This window comes from Solanum pennellii, chromosome 9, assembly GCF_001406875.1.
Source record: "Solanum pennellii chromosome 9, SPENNV200".
NCBI lineage: Eukaryota > Viridiplantae > Streptophyta > Magnoliopsida > Solanales > Solanaceae > Solanum > Solanum pennellii.
Window position 1 is genome coordinate 81330893 of NC_028645.1, and position 22249 is coordinate 81353141.

The 22249-nt window shown below is 33.5% G+C and overlaps 2 protein-coding genes and 1 long non-coding RNA gene across 4 annotated transcripts; all 3 read left to right on the forward strand.

Moving 5' to 3' along the window:
- The first annotated feature begins 75 nt into the window (after positions 1–75).
- Positions 76–6652, forward strand: LOC107031276 (casein kinase 1-like protein 10). Of its 2 annotated transcripts, none has more exons than XM_015232588.2 (14): positions 76–202; positions 1033–1170; positions 1273–1313; positions 1919–1988; positions 2083–2231; positions 2308–2403; positions 3504–3574; positions 4215–4276; positions 4353–4416; positions 4514–4598; positions 5350–5476; positions 5586–5662; positions 5758–5787; positions 6199–6652. In XM_015232588.2, the coding sequence occupies exons 2-14, from the start codon at positions 1095–1097 to the stop codon at positions 6223–6225; spliced, it is 975 nt and encodes a 324-aa protein (XP_015088074.1). In that variant the 5' UTR covers positions 76–202; positions 1033–1094; the 3' UTR covers positions 6226–6652. The 2 variants fall into 2 exon arrangements, with proteins under 2 accessions (XP_015088074.1, XP_015088075.1); XM_015232589.2 differs by having other exon boundaries at positions 5586–5638.
- Positions 6653–9518: 2866 nt separating this feature from the next.
- LOC107031278 (casein kinase 1-like protein 10) lies at positions 9519–15636 on the forward strand. The gene is made up of 15 exons (XM_015232590.2): positions 9519–10179; positions 10284–10324; positions 10942–11011; positions 11104–11252; positions 11329–11424; positions 12281–12351; positions 12988–13049; positions 13128–13191; positions 13292–13376; positions 13522–13648; positions 13768–13841; positions 13935–13998; positions 14526–14662; positions 14813–15122; positions 15223–15636. The coding sequence occupies exons 1-14, from the start codon at positions 10104–10106 to the stop codon at positions 15089–15091; spliced, it is 1395 nt and encodes a 464-aa protein (XP_015088076.1). The 5' UTR covers positions 9519–10103; the 3' UTR covers positions 15092–15122; positions 15223–15636.
- Positions 15637–15864: 228 nt separating this feature from the next.
- On the forward strand, positions 15865–16804 carry LOC114074004. Its single transcript, XR_003574548.1, has 2 exons — positions 15865–16163; positions 16396–16804. It is a non-coding gene; the product is annotated as an uncharacterized LOC114074004 (long non-coding RNA).
- Positions 16805–22249: the final 5445 nt, after the last annotated feature.

Consider the following 22249-nt stretch of genomic DNA (forward strand, 5'->3'; position numbering starts at 1 on the left):
GTATTGTTAGACACTTCTGCAGGGTAAGATATGGAACTTCTGAATGGCCAGAAGGTGGTTTTTCTTTCTTTTCAGGACTGCTTCATTACATTCGTTGCACTTCCTTGTTGCTGAAAAGTTTAGGAGCTCTCACCAATTCTAGCAAAGATTCATTCCTCTTCTAAATGATGATTGCTAGATATCTGGTCAAGCTGCAAGAACTGTAAGTCTTTTACGCAGATGATAACATGCGGCATCATGCTACAAACTGAACATGCAAAGTACTTATCACATCTTGATAGTGCAAATAAATATCATGATGCTTTAAGGAGGCTGTAGAACTAAAGCTTTTTTTAAAGTCAAGCATCATCTATTTATTTCTTCTTATCTATTCTAGCCTTGGTGGACCGATTTACCTTATACTCGCTGTTGGTGGGAGGTGATAGGTATTCCATGGAATTAGTCGAGGTGCGCGCAAGTTGGCTAAGACACTACGTTTATAAAAAGAAAATGACAAAATGATTACTTGATTTGCAGAATTCTTCTTCAAGAAAAATAAAAGAAAGAAAAAGAAGTTCTTGATATCTTCTTAGTGGAGAACATTTCAATTTTGACTTCTCAACTAGCTTTGACAAATTCATTTTATCTGGGTAAGACTGAACAAAAAGTAAACTCATTAAATTGATGAGTTGACTATGGTATATTAAAATAATATAAGCATGATGCACGTGTTCAATAAAACCAAGTTTAATTTTGTGATATTTTATTTCAAATTGATCCAAAAAAGAACATCTTGATATTGTGCAATTATGAAACATTCAAAATTATATACTAAGAGAGGAATTTTGGTGTGCTTAGACTCTCTTCATTGGAGACTTCAAGCTATACATGAAAAATCAGTGCAATTTCCCTGTCTAGCTGAAGTAATTTCTCATGAATCCAAGCCACCTGTATTGATAGTAGTTTCTTACTCTTGCTCGGCCTTTCGTAAGGCCATGGCCCTGTAACACACAGAATTGTGAGGTGAAATTAACTTTGTTATTTGCTGACTAGGCTTGAGATTTTCCAACTCTCATTCTCGTTTGGTGTTGTTATCATTCATTCAATCTTTGGCCATGGATCATGTGGTTGGTGGCACGTATAAACTGGGTCGGAAGATTGGTAAAGGATATTTAGCGGAACTTTATCTGGGTAATCTCCATGTGTATTTCTTGATTTTTGTTAATTTCAATTGTAGCTCAACTTTTCTGTTATGGGGTTTGAGTTAACCTTGAGTTTTGTTTTTCGTATCAGGGGTAAATGTGCAAACTGAAGAAGAAGTTGCTGTGAAGCTGGTGAGTATGTTGATTAGCTGAACGCTGAAGCTGGAAGTTCACCATATAAACATGGTGTCAATGTGTTAGAGATTTAGCCTTTCACTGGAATTGAATAAAATTCAAAAAGTTGGTTTTTCGGAAGCTGAAAATTCACTCCACAATTTGCTGTCAATTGTCTTAAGATTGAGCCTTTCTCTAAGTAAACTTAGCAACCTGATAAAGTTGAGAAGAATGACCATTTCACTGGAAGATGAGAGGATTATTCTTGAATCATAAGTTTTCATGATATAAAAATTAAAATATGATAGATGAACATTGCTATTTTGGCTGAATGTTCAAGTGACATTATTTATTTGGCCCTTTTCTCGGTTCTAGTTTGTTGGTGTGCATTTGCTGGATATAGCTTCTATTTCTGAAGAGTCTTGAATAATTTTGCTTAATTATTCAAGATCAGCATATTTGTTTGGTAGGGGACCGTATTGTGATATATTTTATGGACTTCATTTGTGGTTTGCTTCTCACCAGCTGTCCGGGGTGTGTTTCAAGTGCTATGTTTAATATTATGGTTTCTTCTTTGGTACATTAGCTTTGCTGTTCCCAAAATCTAATTCTTTTGTTTGCAGGAATCAACTAAAACAGAACGCCCTCACCTTCATTATGAATCAAAGTTGTATAGGCTTCTACAAGGAGGAAGTAAGTGATAGCTTCTACCCATGAATTTCACCGACTCTTATATTTTCTTGCTTGTTTTTTTTAATTTTTTTTTTTATCATTTTCATATTTCAAGCTGGAATTCCAAACGTCAGGTGGTTTGGCGTTGAAGGTGAATACAATGCCATGGTTATTGACCTTCTTGGGCCAAGTTTGGAAGACTTGTTTAACTATTGCAATAGGAGGTTCACTTTAAAGACAGTTTTAATGCTGGCAGATCAATTGGTAAATAGCCAAAATTATATGCTGATCAAAGCATAATAATTGCAGCTGGTTGCCTGATACTTATTCTCTGATGCAGATTAATAGGGTTGAATATATGCACTCAAGAGGATTTCTTCACTGTGACATTAAGCCCGAAAACTTCTTAATGGGTATAGGGTGTAAAGCAAATCAGGTGTGCACTTCATCATATGTTCTCTAAGTGTACATGTATGTCTATGGTTGATAACAAGGTTATGTGCTCCTATTATTTTCCCTAGATATTCTGGAAAGTTCTCCACCTACTTGTTTGGGAACTAAATCACCGACGAATTAGACAAGTTGGTTATCTATTAGGGTTTAGGGTTACAAGTGCTACTCCAGCATTTGTGGAGCTGGAAATATTGTAGCCTGCTTGTTGAGCTTGAACAAAGAACTTTAATTTGAGATGGAAGGGTTACATTCTTTTTTTGGATATTCCCTAATTTCACTCAAGAACTTGTACTTCTTATCTTTTTCTCTCGTGTACCTCTCTGCCGTTCTCTTCTCTTAGAGCTCAATGAAGTTGATCCCTGTGATAAGAACCTTTGCATTCTTGTCCAAGAAGGCTCTAGCTAACTAACCAGGTGTGCATTTCTTTCCGTTTCCTGGAACAAAGCTCAAAACTCTGTGCATTGTGCAATAGCTTATTCTTGGAAACTTTTTCTTTTAAGAACTGGTGCTATTGAAAAATTTGTAAAAATTCTTGGACACATATAATATGTTGAAAGATTCGCCTCTTTCTTTAGTTTATGTTTTCCAGCATAATGCTTATGTTTGAGCTTGGGATGCCAACAAACAACAACAACATACCCAGTAATTGCGAACAAAATTCTGGTAATTAGGCACTTGCAAGCTATGTTGCTCGGACTCTCCGAAAATGGTGCCGCACCCGGGTTGGATCCTTCAAAATGCGCTACTTTTGAAGGATCTGATATGCACCAGTCGGCATTCTTGAAAAGTCCGAGCGACATAGCTTGCAAGTGGAAGAAATTTTTCCTACTGGAAAGGAGGATAAAGTTCCTCCAATCTTTAATTTGTAAACAAACTAACCTAGCCAGAGAACCTGTCATCCTATCTTGTAGGATGCTACTAAACATGAACATTTTGTAATTACTTGATCAGCAGCTTCCTGTCTCTGTAGTACCTTTGTAAATCTACATTAGAACGAGTTTATGAATCTGATGAAAAATAATTCCCATGACATAACTTATGCATCTCTAAGTCAGTTTTGGGTGTTCTATTTTGTTAAAGCAGGTATACATGATTGACTATGCTCTTGCCAAGAAATACAGAGATCATGAGACACATGAGCATATACCATTCAGGTATCAACTTCTTCTGTTCCTTAAAGATCTCATATGTCTTCCATTTCTAGAAATTAAAGTGGAATATTACTTGCTAAGGTGATTTAATAATTGGTCAATTCAGTACTATGTGTTAGTAACGACGATTGCTTGAGAAGCTGAAGGTTGAATCTTTTTCCAATTGTGTCTTTGGCGGCTTCGTTTTTTGACCTTTTGGGTTAATGAGGATTTAAACTTTTGCTCGAACCTAGTTATGTCCTTCCCTTGTTGTTAATATTTGTTTCAAAGATCTCTTTTGCATAAGCTGAACCAAAGAAATTAAAGCTGTCCTTATTGATACGGAAAACCATCTTATTTGATTAGATCTGTGTAGATTTTGAATGCACATGGTGTACTATGTTATTGAGAAAATAAAAAGGTGGATGAAGAGGCACTCAATTCCTGCTAAGATTCTTCTCTTATTTTGTTCTTTTCCTTTCTGTCTCTTCTATATATTATTCCAAGCTTCTCAATAGTAGATATTGAAATCAAGAAAGAAATTTGGAGGTTCTGCATTCTTTTTAAGCTTTTTTTTCCTTGACCTTATTTTTAATAGAGTTTAGAGTGGATGGTTGGAGTGTAATATGGATTATTGAACGACTTATTTTGCTTCCTTTGACAGGGAAAACAAAAGGCCCACAGGAACAGCTCGTTATTCTAGTGTTAGCACCCATCTTGGATTTGGTAAGTGAGGATGATATTACCTGAAGCACCTGATATATTTTAAACTTTACACATTACTTCTCTTCCTTGTATGCAGAACAAAGCAGAAGAGACGATCTGGAGTGTCTTGGTTATGTGCTTATGTATTTTTTGAGAGGAAGGTTTGGAAATTACAGATAATGTTTATATTTGGTGCCTGTATTGTTATTTCCACATTACTTGTTTCTTACAATTAGCATATTTGATTGTCTTTTCTAGTCTGCCATGGCAAGGTCTGAAAGCTGACAGCAAAAAGCAGAAATACGACAAGATTAGTGAGAAGAAGATGCTTACATCAATAGAGGTAGTGTCTTTATGTACATTTCGACAACAATAACATACCTAGTTAAATCCCAATAATTGGGGTCTGCGGAGGGTAGACGGTATCCAGACCTTACCACTACCTCGTGGAGGTAGAGAGGTTGTTTCCGGAAGACCCTCAGCTCAAGTGCAACAAACCGAAGTAAAAGAAGAAGAAATACAATGATGAGAGCATAACAATTATTAAGGAAGTAGTATAAATCCTACCCTTCAGGGTGACCCAGTGGTTTCGGCTTGGGACTTCCAAGTTGGAGGTCTCAAGTTCGAAACTCCTTATCAGCGAAAGCGAGGGGTTGCCTTTTGGGTCGAGTCACACCGGGCTTGCCTAGTGCGGGTAGCTCTCTTGTATGGTTTGCGAGCTATTGCATAGGAGCAAGGTTTTACCCTTCCCTTGGCATCAAAAAATAGAAAGTAGTGTAAAGTCTACAAGATAGAAACAATAACAACAAAAAAATAGTGTAATAATCGAAACATTGTAAACAACATACGACAAGAACTACACGGGTACAACTAGTACTAAGACAGGCACTAACAGGCTTAAGCGACCTCCACGGCTTCCTGGAGTCATGTCCTGTCTAATCACCTCCCCCAAATACTTTTTCAGCCTACCTCTACCCCTTACAATCAGCCTCTCGCACCTCCTCACCGTGTGTCTCGCAAATATATCTCTCCTAAATTATACCGTCTCTCATCAAACTGCATAACGACCTATTCTGCTGGTCTCTGTTAAACAGGTGCTTTGCGAATCCTATCCCTCAGAATTCATATCATATTGTCATTATTGCCGATCATTACAGTTTGAGGACGAGCCAGATTACTCATACCTGAAGAGGCTATTCCGTCACCTTTTCATTAGTGAGGGTATAATTATTGTTTCATGACCTGTTTCCTCCTTTATATTATCTCTTCGGCACAACAAGTTATATTTCTATAGTCATATACAACAAAATTATTTTTGTACTCATTGCAGGTTTTCAATTTGACTATGTGTTTGATTGGACTGTTTTGCAATATTATTCTAAGGTTAGCTCCAGTTCAAGAGCACAAGTCTGTACTTAATCTGCTCTCACTAAAAATCATCTACTATTTTGATTTCTGCACTGTAAAAGATGCCCTAATCTTACATTTTATTTGTTTTTCAGCAAATTGCAAGATCGCCAGAAAAGATCCTGGTATTGTTTCAAGAAACTTTAGCTTCAGAAGTAGCAGTTTAAATTTCTATTATTATCATGATGTTAGCTCAATACCACTTTAGTGAACGTTTCGACATAAAATTTGTGATTTTTATTTCTTTTAAAATAGTATTTGTTTTTAAGTAGCCTCAAGTGTGTTTAGACATGAATACATATTGGAGTTGATTTTGAACTTTTGTGACTGATTTGGAGGGAGGGGGGATGCGAATTCTATGTCCAAATAGCTTTTTCGGAACAAAATTCCTGGAATAAGTGAAAATGTCCATATTGAACAAGAAACGCGTCATTGCAGGCTAAAGTTTATTGATGGTGATTTTTTTTTTATACTGTCAGCATGTATAAATTATCTTCGATATGTTTGTTGATGGTTTTTTTGTGTTCCTTTTTTAGATCAGAAGAAGGAGAAGAAGAAAGTGAAATTTGCAGAAGATATGGTAGAGCCAAGTGGGAACAGTGAAGAATATAGAAAGCTTCATCATTCTAATAAGGTCAAGAATGCTCTTAAACGATACGAAATTGAACAAAAATGTCGTTAGTGAATAGTTTGGTCCAAAAATGTCACTGCCGCCTATAGTTTGGTCCCAAGGAGTTGGCATTAAGGGGACATCCTATTTCCCATCAAGAATAGGACCAAAAAAAGCATGGGACCATAAAAAGACAACATAATAAAACAGTAGTAGTAGAAGTTAGCTTTATACATATTGTGTCTGAATTGACAATGTATTTTTGAGGTCATAAGTCACTGTTTGTTTTCTGTCTCTTGGCATGTGAAAGTAACATTGCAAATGCACAAATAGACAAAATATGCTGTGATTTTGGTTATGGTGATCTTTTTTGCAGACTATGTTTTTTTGTTTTTTTAAAGTATTATCTTACAAAATGATCTTATTGTCTGTCAGAGCATGCCTATTGAGACAAAAAGGATGTTCTGATTCATATGCACTTCTGCTGTCACCACTTAATATGAAATTTATATAATATGGTTTTACTTCTTATCTTTCCCTTTTTCTTTTTAGTGTATGTATTGGTGAATTTTCGCGTTCGCAAGATTTCAGTGAAAATGTTATTGTATTTATGAACTTCTTTTAGTTTGATTGAAAAAATGTGTTTCGAGATTGATAATCTCTTGTAACATTGTATTTATGAACTTCTTTTGGTTTAATTGAAAAAATGTGTCTCGAGATTGATAATCTCTTAAAAATTATGTGAATTTAACGAAGATGACAGAACAGACTGAAACAAGCTTCATAAGTGGCATTACCTGTTAATTGTTTATCTCCTCCCTCACCCTCACCCTTTGTAGTCCCCAAACCCCACACTACCCCACCCCCATATGCTATCCTTATAAATATTTTTAGGAATGATATTTTTGCTTGCTTAACAAACAATAATTTTTTTAATTTAAATACACAAATTACATATTATAATCTTTTTAAAAAAAATTACCATTTAAGAAAGTTACAAAATTTCTCTGTCGAATACTTTTCTGTCCTTTTTCGAATACATCTCTCTCATTAAGTAATGTATAATTTGTAATGTATTAGACAATTAAGAAATGTACTCAAGAGCAATGAAAAGTTCATAATTTTTATAATCCAAAAAACTTTCGAGATACGATATAATTAGCTTCCAAATTTCTATACTAAAATATTTTCGGTGACAATTTTTTTTTAATTATCAAACACCACACTTGAGGTTTTATCATTGTTGCTAGACTTCCATAAGGGGTCCTACATTTTTATAGGACTAAAATATTGTTGATATCTTATTAGTGGTGAACATTTCAATTTTGACCTTTCATTTGGCTTTGACAAATCATTATATTGTTGAATTGGATATGGTAATATTATTATTATTAATTAAATTAAAATAATATAAACATGATGCACTTGTTCAATCAAACCAAGTTGAATTTTGTAATAATTTAAAATTGACCACAAAAAATAACATATTAATATCATGCAATAACCATTAAAAAAAATTAATCAAAATTGTGATCTATGAGAAGAATTTTGACATGCTAAGACTCTTTCAGTGGGAGAATTCAAATAAAACATGAAAAGTTACAATAGTTTCTCCAGAATTCAGTGATTGATGTATTTTTCATTTGTAACGAGGATTACTTGTTCTTGCTTGTTTTTTAGTAAGGTTATCGCTCCAAAACGTAGATAATTATGAAGCAAAATTAACTTTGTTATTATTTGACTAGACATGAGATTCATTCTAACTTTCATTTCTATCATCAAAGTTTTGTGTCACTCTGTGAAATCCATCCTTCGTATTGAGGAATAACAAACATTCTCTAAAATATCATATTATTACATGGATACAATTAATATTAGTGATGATATCATGAAACTATTCACATACAATATATTATAAATTTTAATCGTATTCTATTAAATTTTTGTTTATATTTCAAGACTCCACAAGCACTTTTTTTAGATATTGAATGAAAAAATAATATCAACACGTTTCTCCATATTTTGAATTTACGCCTTTGATATTTATACATATAATGATCGACCAAAGATAAAAATATCAAGCGAGTCAGAGGTGTTAAACATGATTGGATTAAAGAAGAGACCGATCATAAGATAGTAAAACTATTCATTGGGAATCTTCTTCCGAAAACCCTCACGAAAATGATAGTATAATTTATCATCATAGTCCGTGTTGTTAGATGAGTCAATATTAGGATTAGGTTTATTTTTGGAACGATCATAAAAGTTTTTGATAATTAAATTATTCGAGAGTCTAGATTAACTTTTGAAAGTTAATACGACAAAAGAAAATAGGATCACCCAAGAAACCTAATAAAATTCATGAACATATAATCTCCATGTTACATGTTTTTTATTTTGTTATCTCATCTAATATTTGATATTCACGTTAAAGTTTTACGAAATTTTAATATATATCGAAAAATTTCTTATTGAGATAAACACTCCCTAACAATTATAAGTTCATATTCAGTAGAAATTAAATTTAAATTTTTCATTAAATATAAAAAAATATTTATTATTTCACCTCTTGATATTTACCTTTCTCGTAACTTATTGGATTTGAGTGCAATGTGAACAATTATATATAATTTGAAAAGTATAAAAAGATGTCAAATATCCTGTTGGAAATTACTTTGCAACACGTTTTTCTTTTTGATTTTAAACACGTTAGCAAGATTGAAAAATATTTAACAAATTTCATAGTTTCTATCTATAAAAATTTAAAATTCTAAAATTACCTTGCTACTTCTAAAAAATCATTTACATAAATTTGAAAAAGTCAAAACTTAAATTTATTTTTATTTAATAAAAAATGAAACACTATTGTTTTCCCAAGAAAAAAAACAATCTATGCTTATTATCTAAGAAAATTGTAGCAGACAAATTTGAAATTCAAAAACATCATAATACCAACTACTTAAGTTAATCATAATTAATACATAAAAAAAGACTATTATTAATTTTAAAATATCATTATAATCTTCTTTCCTAAAGAATAATCACATATATATTCTTCTTCCTTCTTTTTTTAATTTTTCAAAAATTATTCTCCCAGCATCTATCATTTTTTTTAAAAAAATAAAATAAAATAAAATTATCCCACCCCCACCAATAAATAAATAAAAATGATAATAATATTATAAGAAAAGAAAATAAAAGGAAAAAGAAAAAGCTTAATATTTTTCTCAGCTTTTTCTTTTTCTTGTATAATCCCATTTTCTCCATATTTCTCCTTTTTCATCTTCTTCTTCTTCTCTTCTCTTACACAGAAAAAAAAAATTCCCATAAATTTTCCGCAGATTTCGTTTTCTGTTAGATTCTCTCTTCTTCCCTACCCCCAAAACCCCCATTTTTTTTGTAGCTTATTGTATTTTTCCATTTCTTCAGTCATTTACTGTTTTGTTTTTGTTTTTTGAATTTTTTTTCAAGAATCCAAAACCCCTTTTAAGCTTTTTCATTTCTGATCAAGTTGTAATTTTTGTGTCATTCATTGGATTATTCTTTTATTTCTTTAGAAAAAAAGGGGGACACTGTTGTTTAGGAAAAAAAGTTACTTGTTTTAAGTGTTTTCCATATATATACAACTGATATTAGGCTTTAGGGTTTTTGAAGATTTTTCATCTGGGGTGCCTCAAAGAAGTGATTTTTTTGTATTTTTGTTCTTTGGGGTAAGGTAGATTTTGCTGGATCTGGGGTAATTTCCAGATTTTAACTTCCTGATTATTTGTGGGGGTAGTGGTTGATAATTGATATTTGTTTGGTTTGATTGGGTTTGTTTAATCTTTAACTATGGATCATGTGGTTGGTGGAAAGTTTAAACTGGGACGAAAGATCGGTAGTGGATCTTTTGGGGAACTATATTTAGGTAATATCAATGTGTTTTTAGTTGATTGTTGTTAGTTTCGATTGTAGCTCAAGTTTTGTGGTATGGGGTTTGAGTTGACCTTGAGTTTTTTGCTTTTGTATCAGGGGTAAATGTGCAAACTGGAGAAGAAGTTGCTGTGAAGCTGGTGAGTGTGTTGATTAGAACATGGTGTCAGTTGTGTTAGATATTGAACTGTTTACTAGAATTGGGTGAAATTTGGAATGTTGATTTGACTGAAATTCGCGCGATGTAGTTGTGATATCAAATGTCTTTAAGATTGAGGCTTTCACTAGCTTAATTAAGTTAACAACAATAAAAAGGTTGAAAAAGACCACATCTTTCACTAGAAGATCCTTTTTGTATTATAAGCTTTCATGATATAAACCTTAAATATGATAGACGAACATTGCTTTTTTGGCTGAATATTCTAGTGACATTGTTTATTTGGCCCTTTTATTGGTGCCAGTTTGTTAGTGTGCATTTGCTGGATATAGCTTCTACTTCTGAATAGTGTTGCATAGTTTTGCTTAAGTTGATCAGTGAATTTGTTTGGTAGGGACCTTATTGTGATATATCAAGGACTTCATATGTAGTTCTTTCTCAGATACTGTGACCATCTGTTAAGTGTTTTAGAACATCATGAATGAGATTTCCTTGTGCTTTCCATGCAGGTGTCTGTTCCAGTGCTATGCTTAATACTGTAGTTTTTTTTGTTGATATATTTGCTTTGCTGTTTCCAGAATCTAATATTTTGGTTTGCAGGAATCAACTAAAACAAAGCACCCTCAGCTTCATTATGAATCAAAGCTGTATATGCTTCTACAAGGAGGAAGTAAGTGATAGTTTCTACCTATGAATTTCAATGACTGTTATATTCTCGAGCCGAACTGATTTTTTTTTCAATAATCATTTTCTTATTTTAAGCTGGAATTCCACACCTCAAGTGGTTTGGCGTTGAAGGTGAATACAATGCCATGGTTATCGACCTTCTTGGGCCAAGTTTGGAAGACTTGTTTAACTATTGCAATAGGAGGTTCACTTTAAAAACAGCTTTAATGCTGGCAGATCAACTGGTAAATATCCAAAATTATTTACTGTTTAATGCATAATTATTGTAGCTGGTTGCCTGATACTTGTTCTCTGATGCAGATTAATAGGGTTGAATATATGCACTCAAGAGGATTTCTTCACCGTGATATTAAGCCCGACAACTTCTTAATGGGTTTAGGGCGTAAAGCAAATCAGGTGTGTACTTCATCATATGTTCTCGAAGTGTAGATGTATGTCTATGGTTGACAACAAGGTCGTATGCCCTATACATTTGCACTTGATATTTTCGGAAAGTTCTCCACCTACTTGCTTGGGAACTAAATCACTGAGGAATTAGACAAGTTGGTTATCTACTAGGGTTTTGGGTCTACTGTACGGGTGCTCCTCCAGCATTTTTGTATTGGGACATATTGTAGTGTGTGGTTGTTGAGCTCGAACAAGGAACTTCAATTTGTGATGGAAGGGTAACATTCTTTTTGTTGGTTCCAGAACTCAAGAAGTCACATTTCTTCTCTCTTTCTCTCTCCCATTCCCTTCTCTTAGAGCTCCATGAAGTCAATCCCTGTGACATCAACCATTACATTCTTGTCTAAGAAGGATTTAGCCAACTAGCCAGGGCATTTCTTCCAGTTTTCTGGAACTATGCTCAAAATCCAGTGCATTGTGCAGTTGCATATTCTTGGACACATGTAATCTGTTGAGAGATTTCCCCCTCTCTTTAGTTTATGTTTTCCAGCATAATGCTTATGCTTGATCTGGGGAGGTAGAAGATCTTATTGCCAACAAATTCTGGTAATAAGCACTTGCAAATGGAAGAAATATTTCCTACCTGGAAACGAGGATGAAGTTTCCTCTGAATTTCTTTTTGTAAACAAAATGACTTAGTCTTAGAGAACCTGTCATCTGATCTTGTATGATGCTACTGAACATTAGCATTTTGTAAAACTTGATCAGCAGGTTCCTGTTTGTAAATCTACGTATAGAACGAGTTAATGGATCTGATTGAAACTATGCATCTCTAAGATTTGGGTGTTTTATTTTGTTATAACAGGTATACATCATTGACTATGGTCTTGCCAAGAAATACAGAGATCTTCAGACACACAAGCATATACCATACAGGTATCAACCTTTTGTGCTTCTCAAAGATCTCATATGGTCTTCCATTTCTAGAAATTACAATGGAATATTACTTGCTTAGGTGATTTGATAATTGGTCAATTCACCACAATGTGTTAGTAATGATGATTGCTTGAGAAGCTGAAGGTTGAATGTTCTTCCAATTGTTTCTTTGGCGGCTTCATTTTTTGACCTTTTGGAGTAATAAGAATTTAAACATTTGCTAGAACCTAGTTATGTCCTTCCCTGTTTTTTAAAAAAATTTGCCCTCTCTTTTGCATAAGCTGAATCAAAGAAATTAAAGCAGCTCTAGTGGATATGGAAAACCATCTTGTATGATTAGACTTTTGTAGATTTTGAATGCACATTGTGTACTATGTTATTGAGAAAGTACAAAGCCGGATGGAATGATTTTTCCCTCCATTCCTGCTAGGATGCTTCTCTTATTTTTTTTCTGTTCCTTTCTGTCCCAATGTACGCTTCCAAGCTTCTCAATAGTTGATGTTGAGATTAAGAAACAAATTTGGAGGTTCTGCGTCTTATCAATCTTTTCTTTCCCTGACCTTATTTTAATAGTGTTGAGTGGATGATTGGAGCGTAATATGGATTGCTGAATGAATTGTTTGCTTCCTTTGACAGGGAAAACAAAAACCTCACAGGAACAGCTCGTTATGCTAGTGTTAACACCCATCTTGGAGTTGGTAAGTGAGGATGATATTACACCAAGTACCTAGTAGTATGTTAAACTTTACATAATCACCTCTCTTCCTTGTATGCAGAACAAAGCAGAAGAGACGATCTGGAGTCTCTTGGTTATGTGCTTATGTATTTTTTGAGAGGAAGGTTCGGCAGTTACAGATACAGTTTATGTTTGGTGCCTGTTTCTCTATTTCCATGTGCATTACTTGTTTCTTACAATTAGCTATTTGCTTGTGTTTTTTAGTCTGCCATGGCAAGGTCTGAAAGCTGGCACCAAAAAGCAGAAATATGACAAGATTAGTGAGAAGAAGATGCTTACACCTATAGAGGTAGTGACTTTATGTACATTATTTTTACATGCCAAATATTATCTGTCCTACAGAGAAGTACCGGGTCTTGTGAATATATCTGTCGTAAACTATGCTCTCTCATCAAACTGCATAATGACATATTCCACTGGTCTCTGTTAAACAGGTGCTTTGCAAATCCTATCCCTCAGAATTCATATCATATTTTCATTATTGCCGATCATTACGGTTTGATGACAAGCCAGATTACTCATACCTAAAGAGGCTATTCCGTGACCTTTTCATTAGAGAGGGTAAGTTTCTGTTTCATGATAGTTTCAATATTCTGTTTCCTCCTTTATATTCTCTCTTTCGCACTACAAGTATATTTCTGTAGTCTTATACGACAAAATTCTTTTTGCTTGCATTGCAGGTTATCAATTTGACTACGTGTTTGATTGGACTATCTTGAAGTATCCCCAGATCGGCTCCAGTTCAAGAGCACGAGTCTGTCTTTAATCTACTCTTGCTAAAAATTATCTACTGTTTTATTTTTGCATTCTAGAAGATGCCCTAATCTTACATTTTGTGTATTTTCAGCAACCTATTGCAAGATTACCTGTGAATCCGGGACCATCCATTGAAAGACCAGAAAAGATCCCTGGTACTGTTACAAGAAACTGCGTCTTCAGAGAATAAGAAATAGTAGCTTACATTCCTCATATGATTATTTATGTTTGGGCGGGCTCATGGTGCTTGCCCTTTGTCGTCAATCTAATCCATGCTTTTGACAAAATAGCCAATTATTGCAAGCAGAATAGCACTTCAAAGAAATCTCTTATTATATGTAGTTTCAGAAGACCCACTTGAAACACATAAATGTAAGTTTGCATGTGTGGCCCATTCAATGGCTGTGGGAGAGATGTACAATGCTCAAGTATGTGCATTGACTAGAAGTTGCAGCTATCCTTGAGGATTTCTTAAATCTGGGGAAATGGGTGCTGTCCAATTAATGATAAGAAGTGTGTCAAATCATCCCCTCAGAAAAATAAAACCCAATAAGAACTATAGGTGGCTGGGGCATTTTGTTTTGTTTCTTTTTCCTCCCAGTGTTCTTTTGGTGGTTGAATGTATGTCATCATGTTACAGATTTGTAGGCTAATTTTAAGATTTGTCTGATCTCTTGTACAGTGAGGCAGGAAATCAAAGATAGGTTTTCTGGTGCTATGGAGGCGTTTTCTAGAAGGAACGTGTCTGGAACTGGTTTGCAAGGGGACCATTTGAGACATCACAGATCATCTGACAATGTACCATCATCTAAGGATGTGGTAAGCAGCGAATGTGATATCTTTTATCTGCCTGGGATTCCGTATAATATTTTGGCATCCTCTCAGTTTACAGGCATCAGTTTGTTCCTACCTGGAGCTTTCTTGGTGTCTGAACTGCTCATTATCTGATGCACTTGTTAACATTTTCAGCAAGCTGATGCTGAAAGAGGCCGTGTATCTCGGACTGGTAGCACCTCGAGGAGGGCTGTAATGGGAAGCAGCCGGCCCAGCTCATCTGGCGAACCCACTGACAATCGCTCTGGTCGCTTAGGTTCAAGCAGCGGCCGTATTTCCACTACCCAAAGAGTACAAGCTGGATTTGAATCCAAGTCTTCATCTTTTACCCGCGCTACTGCAACAAGAGGGGGTAGGGATGATGCTCTTAGGAGCTTTGAGCTACTAACTATTGGCACTGGAAGAAGGAAATGAGGCTATATAATGTCTAATATCTACCCCCAAGGTACCAAAACTTTTAATCGCTGATATTCAAGTACTATTTTCTTATTCTTGACACTACTCCTCAGCTAATATGAACTTATCTTACCGTCTTTTGCTTATAGTTGAACAGCAGGTTGAGCAGCTATCTCAAGGACTTCCCAACAAGCATGCACTGATTCTTGCAATTTAACAAACTTGCTAAACTTTCAAGAGATAGAGGGGTGTTTCTGTTTTGTATATTTGAGAATACCTCTCTAATGTGATGTTGTAGACCGGGATCTGTCTCGAACAATAAAAATATTTCACGTCTGGCCATTGCTCCCCTTTTTTCCCCTGATGTGCATGGCTGCTATGGGAGGATGTTAATGGCGAAAGTAAATAGCTCATGGTTATGCAGTGTAGCTCCGATTACTTAAGGGGCTACCTCAGTACTTCCTCTTAGTTGTGTGCCCAGAATTGTTATCACATACTTTATGTTATGTACCCTCTAATTTTTCTTCCTATATAACTTGTTACTATGAACTTGTGTTGTCTTATTACGTGTTGTTTCCTTTGCTTCGGTTACTGTATTGCGTGTTGTTATTTTTCTCTTCTCCGTTATACTCGATATGAAGAAAATTACGCGGTTAAGTAACTTTATACTATTTAATTATTCATTATAACTATAGTTGGCTGTAAGCACCACTTACGACTAACATTATACATGAAGGGGTAGTTTGGTAGAGTGTATTAGGAAAAATAATACATGCATTAGGTGTGTGTATTAGTAATACATTGTTTGTTACATTTTTTTTGGTCATGTATAACTAATGCAAGCATTAGTTATACACAATATTGTGTATTAAGTTGTGTATTACTAATACCAAGAAATTTTAGGTATTAGTAATACATAGCATTTTTACACTTGCATTAGATTATGCAATTACAAAAATACCTTCAAAGCCCTTTAAAAAAACATTTTCCATAGTACTTGTTTCATCTTCTCTGTACTTTGTCAATGAAAATTCAAGAGTAGGTTTTTCTTCCTTTTGCTCAATCAACATTGTTTGCTCATCTTCATAAGGTTAGTACTCTTATCTTTCATTAAAATCTGTATTTTTCAACATCTCTTTCTTCATTTTTATTTTCTCTCTCTTTGCTCATAGTTTTGAGCTTTAGTAGGGGCAATCCAAGCTTTAACATTCCAGAATAATCTGAATTATCATTTTTTTTGAATCAGTATCAGTTTTTTTTATTGATTTACTCATTTTTGTTGTTGGATTTTGATTAATTTAATTTAATTTTTGTTGAGAAAGGTCAGCTGATGTTGGTGAATTTGTGCTGTTTTTCTGCGATCTCGATTGGTGAAGTTGAGAAAATTTGGAACATTGGTGAATGGGTGGGGAATTTGTGTGAAGTTTTGTAGAGGTTTTTGGGTGTGTGAAAAGTGAAAAATCTTTGAATTTTTAGTTTTTTTTTTTGTTGGATTGGAGTTTTTATTTGAATGATTTCTGGTTGGAGTAGAGATGGAAGGAAGGGGATAGGTTTAGAGATGGAGCAGCATCTGCACTTAAGGCTCCACAATTTAAGGGGGGAACAAATTCTGCCCAACCAACTACTCGAGCTGAAGATTTCAATTTTAAAGGTCAAAAAGTGAAGAAACAAAGAAATGCCTGGGACCCAAAATCGCTTAAGCTGCGTATCAAAGTTGGCCCTTGGCATCTGCAATTTTCTTAATCAATCCATTGGAACAGATTATGACCTCACATCCAATGAGCGATACCTTATTGTTATCCCCCCTCTCAGACGAGTTGATTAGCTCGTACGTGTGTCTTAAGATTATGTGTTCTGCGAAAATACAGCTTCTTGGATGAAAACTAAGGATCCCTACCTTTGCATATGAATAAGTTGAACTTTTGGACTTATGGTGGCAAAATTGTGAAGATGTTTGACATCTTCTTCTTCTTTTTCTTTTTTAATCTTATTTCAATGTAGTAACAACTTTTTAATTTTATATTTGAAAAAGAAGAAGAATAGGAAGAAATAATGTTTTAGCAAAGAAATCTTTTTTTGATGTTTTAGCAAAGAACCTTGTTGCAAAGAAAGTATATAAAGAAATAAAGTGTAAAGGGTATTTTTGTAAACATACACTTTTTAAATAGAAATTATGCAAGATTTGTTTTTTCTAATACATCAAACCAAACAGTATAATGCAGACATAACTAATGCAAGTATTACTAATACACCCTATTTTGCATTGTTCTTATACACTCTACCAAACGACCCCTAATTGTGTGGTCTGTTTTCGAGTTTGTATAATTAATCACATTTGTATATGTATAATTTACAATTATCTAATCAATATACATATATAGTTCGTCTCTCTCATTCCTTTTCCAATCTTGCTCGCCTTTCTCCTCTCTCTCTTCCAATCTCGCTTGCTTTTTATACAAATGAATATGTATAATATACAATTATCTAATCTATATTCATATATAATTCTCTCTCCTACTCTCTGTCTTCTCTTGCTCGCCTCTCTCCTCCCTCTCTCAATCTCGCTCGCCTCTCTTCTCTGTTTTTCATAATCTCGCTTGCCATATATAGAAATATATATGTATAATATACAATTGTCTCAGCATTGTACATGTACAATTCACCTCTCTTCCACTTTTTGTTCTCTTTCTCCCAGTTTCGCTCGTCTCTCTCCTTCCTATAACATGTAATTACGAATTGTAATTATCAAACTATAACTATGGAGAATAATTAAGCTATTTTTAGTGGCTATATGTGAAAGTTCTCCTTGTTTTATTAAGCTTCATATCGTAACATGGGGTATTTTATTTTGACACTAAGATTCAATTTGTTTATCTACTTCGTAATAATTTTAGATATGTTAGAAAGCTAGACAAAAATGGTTAAAGAATTTTGGGGGAAGTTTGGGTAAAATGGTGCTACATATATGAAGTTTAGGTAAAAATAATTGAATTTTAATAGTATAATTTTACGAGTGAGTTTTTACTAGGATAATGAATTTGTAATTTTAGAAAATATTATTAATGCACCAGTTTTGCAGTTTACCACTTTTTCATATTAATTGAAAGATTTTGGGTTTTGGAGGATTTACCTTTTTTGTCATTCATTCTCAATGTTTTCACATAAATGTTCATAAATAATTATATGAAATAATTGTATATAATAGCAAATTAATAATCTAAAATAAATGGAGTAGCTACGGTTTGATTTAATTGTGCTCCATAGCAAACGTTTGCCAAAGTTTGCCAGTCGCCTCTCTCCCAAGAATCTCGCTCACCACTCTCTCATTCTCGCTCGCCACTCTCCCTCTGCTTGCCTCTCTCGCTTTATATACAGAAGTGTATAAATTGTATTTCTGTTTTGTATGACGCAAGACAAAATTGTATATACACTTGCAAAAACATAGATCTTCATGTTATACACTTAATTATACAATTTACAAACATTTTACTTTGATTCAGTTGTAGACGAATGCAAATTTTATACAAATATTGCAGCGAAAAAGGCCAACGGATTATACAATTGCAGTGAAATACAATTTTCTCTCGCTTTATACAACATAAGTGTATAAATTGTCTTTCTGTTTTTGTATAGAGCGAGAGAAAAACATATATTTTCTTCCTATACACTTATAATTATACAATATACAAATATTTTACTTCGATTCAATTGTATGCAAAGCAAATTTTATACAAATATTGCAGCAAAATACGCAGTGTATTATACAATTGCAGTGATATAGGCTAGCGAATTATACAATTGCAGCGAAATAGGCCAGCAAATTATACAATTTAGCCAGCGAATCATATAATTGTATATGTATAGCGGGTCAGCGAATTATACAATTTAGGCCAGCGAATTATACAATTGTATATGTATAGCGAATTATACAGTTATATGTTTGCTATGGAGCGCAATTATGCAAACTTTGCTATAGCATACAAATATGAATTTTTTGTTTGCTATATGTGAAAGTTGTCCTTATTATATTCCCCAAAAAAACCAATATTCACAAAGATTTATAATTATAAAAAATGCATTTCTCATTAAAAAAAATTCTAAATAAGAAGAAAAATAGTGTTTTATATTTATGTGAATCAACATTAATTTTTCTTCTTTTTTTTATGAGTCAACTCTAATATAATTGTTGACCATTAACTTGCTTTCTTATATTATTGCCTCAATCTAAAGCATGTATTTGTATGGACAAAAAGATATTCAAAATAATTATTATATGATACTACTATAAATAATTTTTTCCATTTTAAAATTATTCAAATCAACCATAAATGATTGAGACATTAACATTATTTCCAGTTTAAATCATAATTGACTATGAAATTATCACTTATAAGTAAAAAAAAATTAAAGCATGTTTAAAATTTATAATAAGAAAAATTTAATTCTCTTGATATAATAGTAAGTTGACAGTATGATTCATTCTGTATATTGAATTACAACAATCTAGTAATAGTCAAAGAACTTTAATTTGTAAGTCAAAGTTTAATTAATTATTAGAGAAAAAATTTTCTTCTTTTAAAATTGTCTACTTAGAGTTAATTCTTTTTCCCTTTCTGAAGTGTGTTTCAATAAATGAGTTAAACACAAATAATAAATTAGGAAAAAGTATTTATTATATTATAAATTTTGCAAAAATGGAATAAACATAAAGGAAGGAGGAGGGTTATACAATGAGTAGCCTATAAATTCTCTTCACATTTTACAAAATCATAGTACACTTTTTTCTACCTTTTTTTACTTTGATAAAAGTTTTGGTATTCATACTTCAAGTATGAGTAATGCAAATGTTTCTCCTCCTTCATTTTTATCATCTTGTCGTGTATTACTTCGATGTCCTTTATGCTATGGAGCGTTCCGTACTCATCTGCAATTCATGAATCATGTACGAACTACTCATCTATTAACGTCTGAGCGAAATACCATTCTATGCTCTCATGCATATGCGTCCAATATTTTGTCCCCAGAAAATCCGCTAGGATCTCAACTTGCAGCCCCACAACATACGAGCTCACAAAATGTTATCCGGCATTCCTCTGGATATCCATCAGGTACTCTTTTGCGAGAAAATATGCTATCGGCTCAATCTACGACCCCACAACGTGTGAGTCCACAGAATGTTAACCTACGTCCTCCTTTATATTCATCTGGATCTCTTTTGCTAGGAAATCTATCGTCAGTTCAACATGCGGCCCCACAACATGCGAATCCACAAAACGTTATCCAACGTTCTCCTTTATATTCATCTGGATCTCTTTTGCTAGGAAATCTATCGTCAGTTCAACATGCGGCCCCACAACATGCGGCCCCACAACATGCGAATCTACAACACGTTATCCAACGTTCTCCTTTATATGGATCAGGTAATTTTTTTACCGGAAATATGTCATCACCTCAACCTGCAGCCCCACATCATGCGACTTCGCAAGGAAATAATAACATTGTTATCACGCCAACATTGTCTTTGAATCGTAACAACCCGCCAAGACTCAGTGATAGAGCACCACCAATCAATTGGCAACAAATGGCAAGCAGAAACAGAGTTGGAGGTCCAAATTCAACATTCCCCAATTCAAATGACTCTACTATTGATTGTACAAGATCATTGACCAATCAATTGAATGTTCCTGTTTCAACAAATGTTGATGAATTAGCTAACATTGCTGACGAACAAAATGACGTGGACTTGACCTTGAGACTTTAATTAGAACACAAATTTTGTGGATCTTCTTTGTAAGGGGGTGTCTAAAAATGTTCTAAGTTTGAAGTTCTTTTTTGAAGTTTTATTTCTATATGTTTGTTTAGTAGAAGAGTGTCTAAAAGTATAAGTCTGTTGTTCTGTTTTATTTTATTTTATTTTTGGTCGAATAGAGTGGGTGTCTAGAATTGTCTCGTGTTGGAGTTTATTGTTTTATTATATAATATATGTCTTGATTTAAATCATCCAAAATCAATTTTTTTTTTCGGTACAAACATTTCTCTATATTTTTTATCGAGCATATATTAAAAAATAAAATTACAATATTATGTGTTATTGCTATTGTTCTGTTCTCTATTATATCTATCATAATTGCCTCATAACTGTGTTTTGTTTTTCCGTACTTCTTTTATTATGTTTGACTTGAACTCAAGGATTATCGAAAACAATTTCTCTACCCAGAGGCGAACCTAGGATATAAATATAGGGAGTGCACTACTATGAGTGACTCAAAGGTAAGGCTAGGAATGGCACAAGGGTAACGTTAATAACATAAGCAAAATATAACATATTCTTTTCATATTATACTCCAACCATCTAGAAAATGAACCCTTAAACCATGTCTCTAAAACTAACCCTTGTTGAGAAGAAATATTTATCTTCAAAAATCTATCCATCTCAAAGCACAAGAATCAACAACAAATTATTGTAAAAAAAATAGCTTATAAAAATTTATTTGGAGTATGACTTTAATTTTGGAGTCTTATATTTTGTTTATAATTGTGTTAGGGAAAATTATTTATTTTTAAATCCAATTAGAACGGAATGGAACAGGATGATAAAAAAGGGTGGTTAACAAAGGGGGTGGGGCCAAATAAGGCGGCAAAAAAGAGTTTTAATTTTGGGTTGATTCTTTGGCACAAATCACTTTTTTTTTATATATATATTCATTGGAATGTCTAAGAAAGTGAAATTTGATTGAGATGAAAAAGGAGCAATTGGACAAGCTTTTTCGGCTATGGCTTACAAGGGGAACGAAAAAATTTTTGAATTTATTTTTTTGTGGAGCTCAGGTTTAAACTTAACACAAAAATTTGATGATTTTTTAACTTTAGGGAAAAAGATAAAATTGAGTACTTTTTATAATACATTAAAGACTATATGGATCATGCAAAATATATTAAGGATCAAAATAAGGCAAATCTCACACACCATTTTGATAATTTTCTCAGAGAAAAGATTTCAAATTTAAAGTAAAAAAATTGTTGCTTCCGCTGGGGATTGAACTCGCGCAGCTATGCAAAGAATTTGTGCGTTCAACCAGCACACCAAAGCAACTTTTGATTGTTAGGGTGCACAATTAAATATATGTGCATTTTATCAGTTGTCTATACATACATACATACATATATATATATATA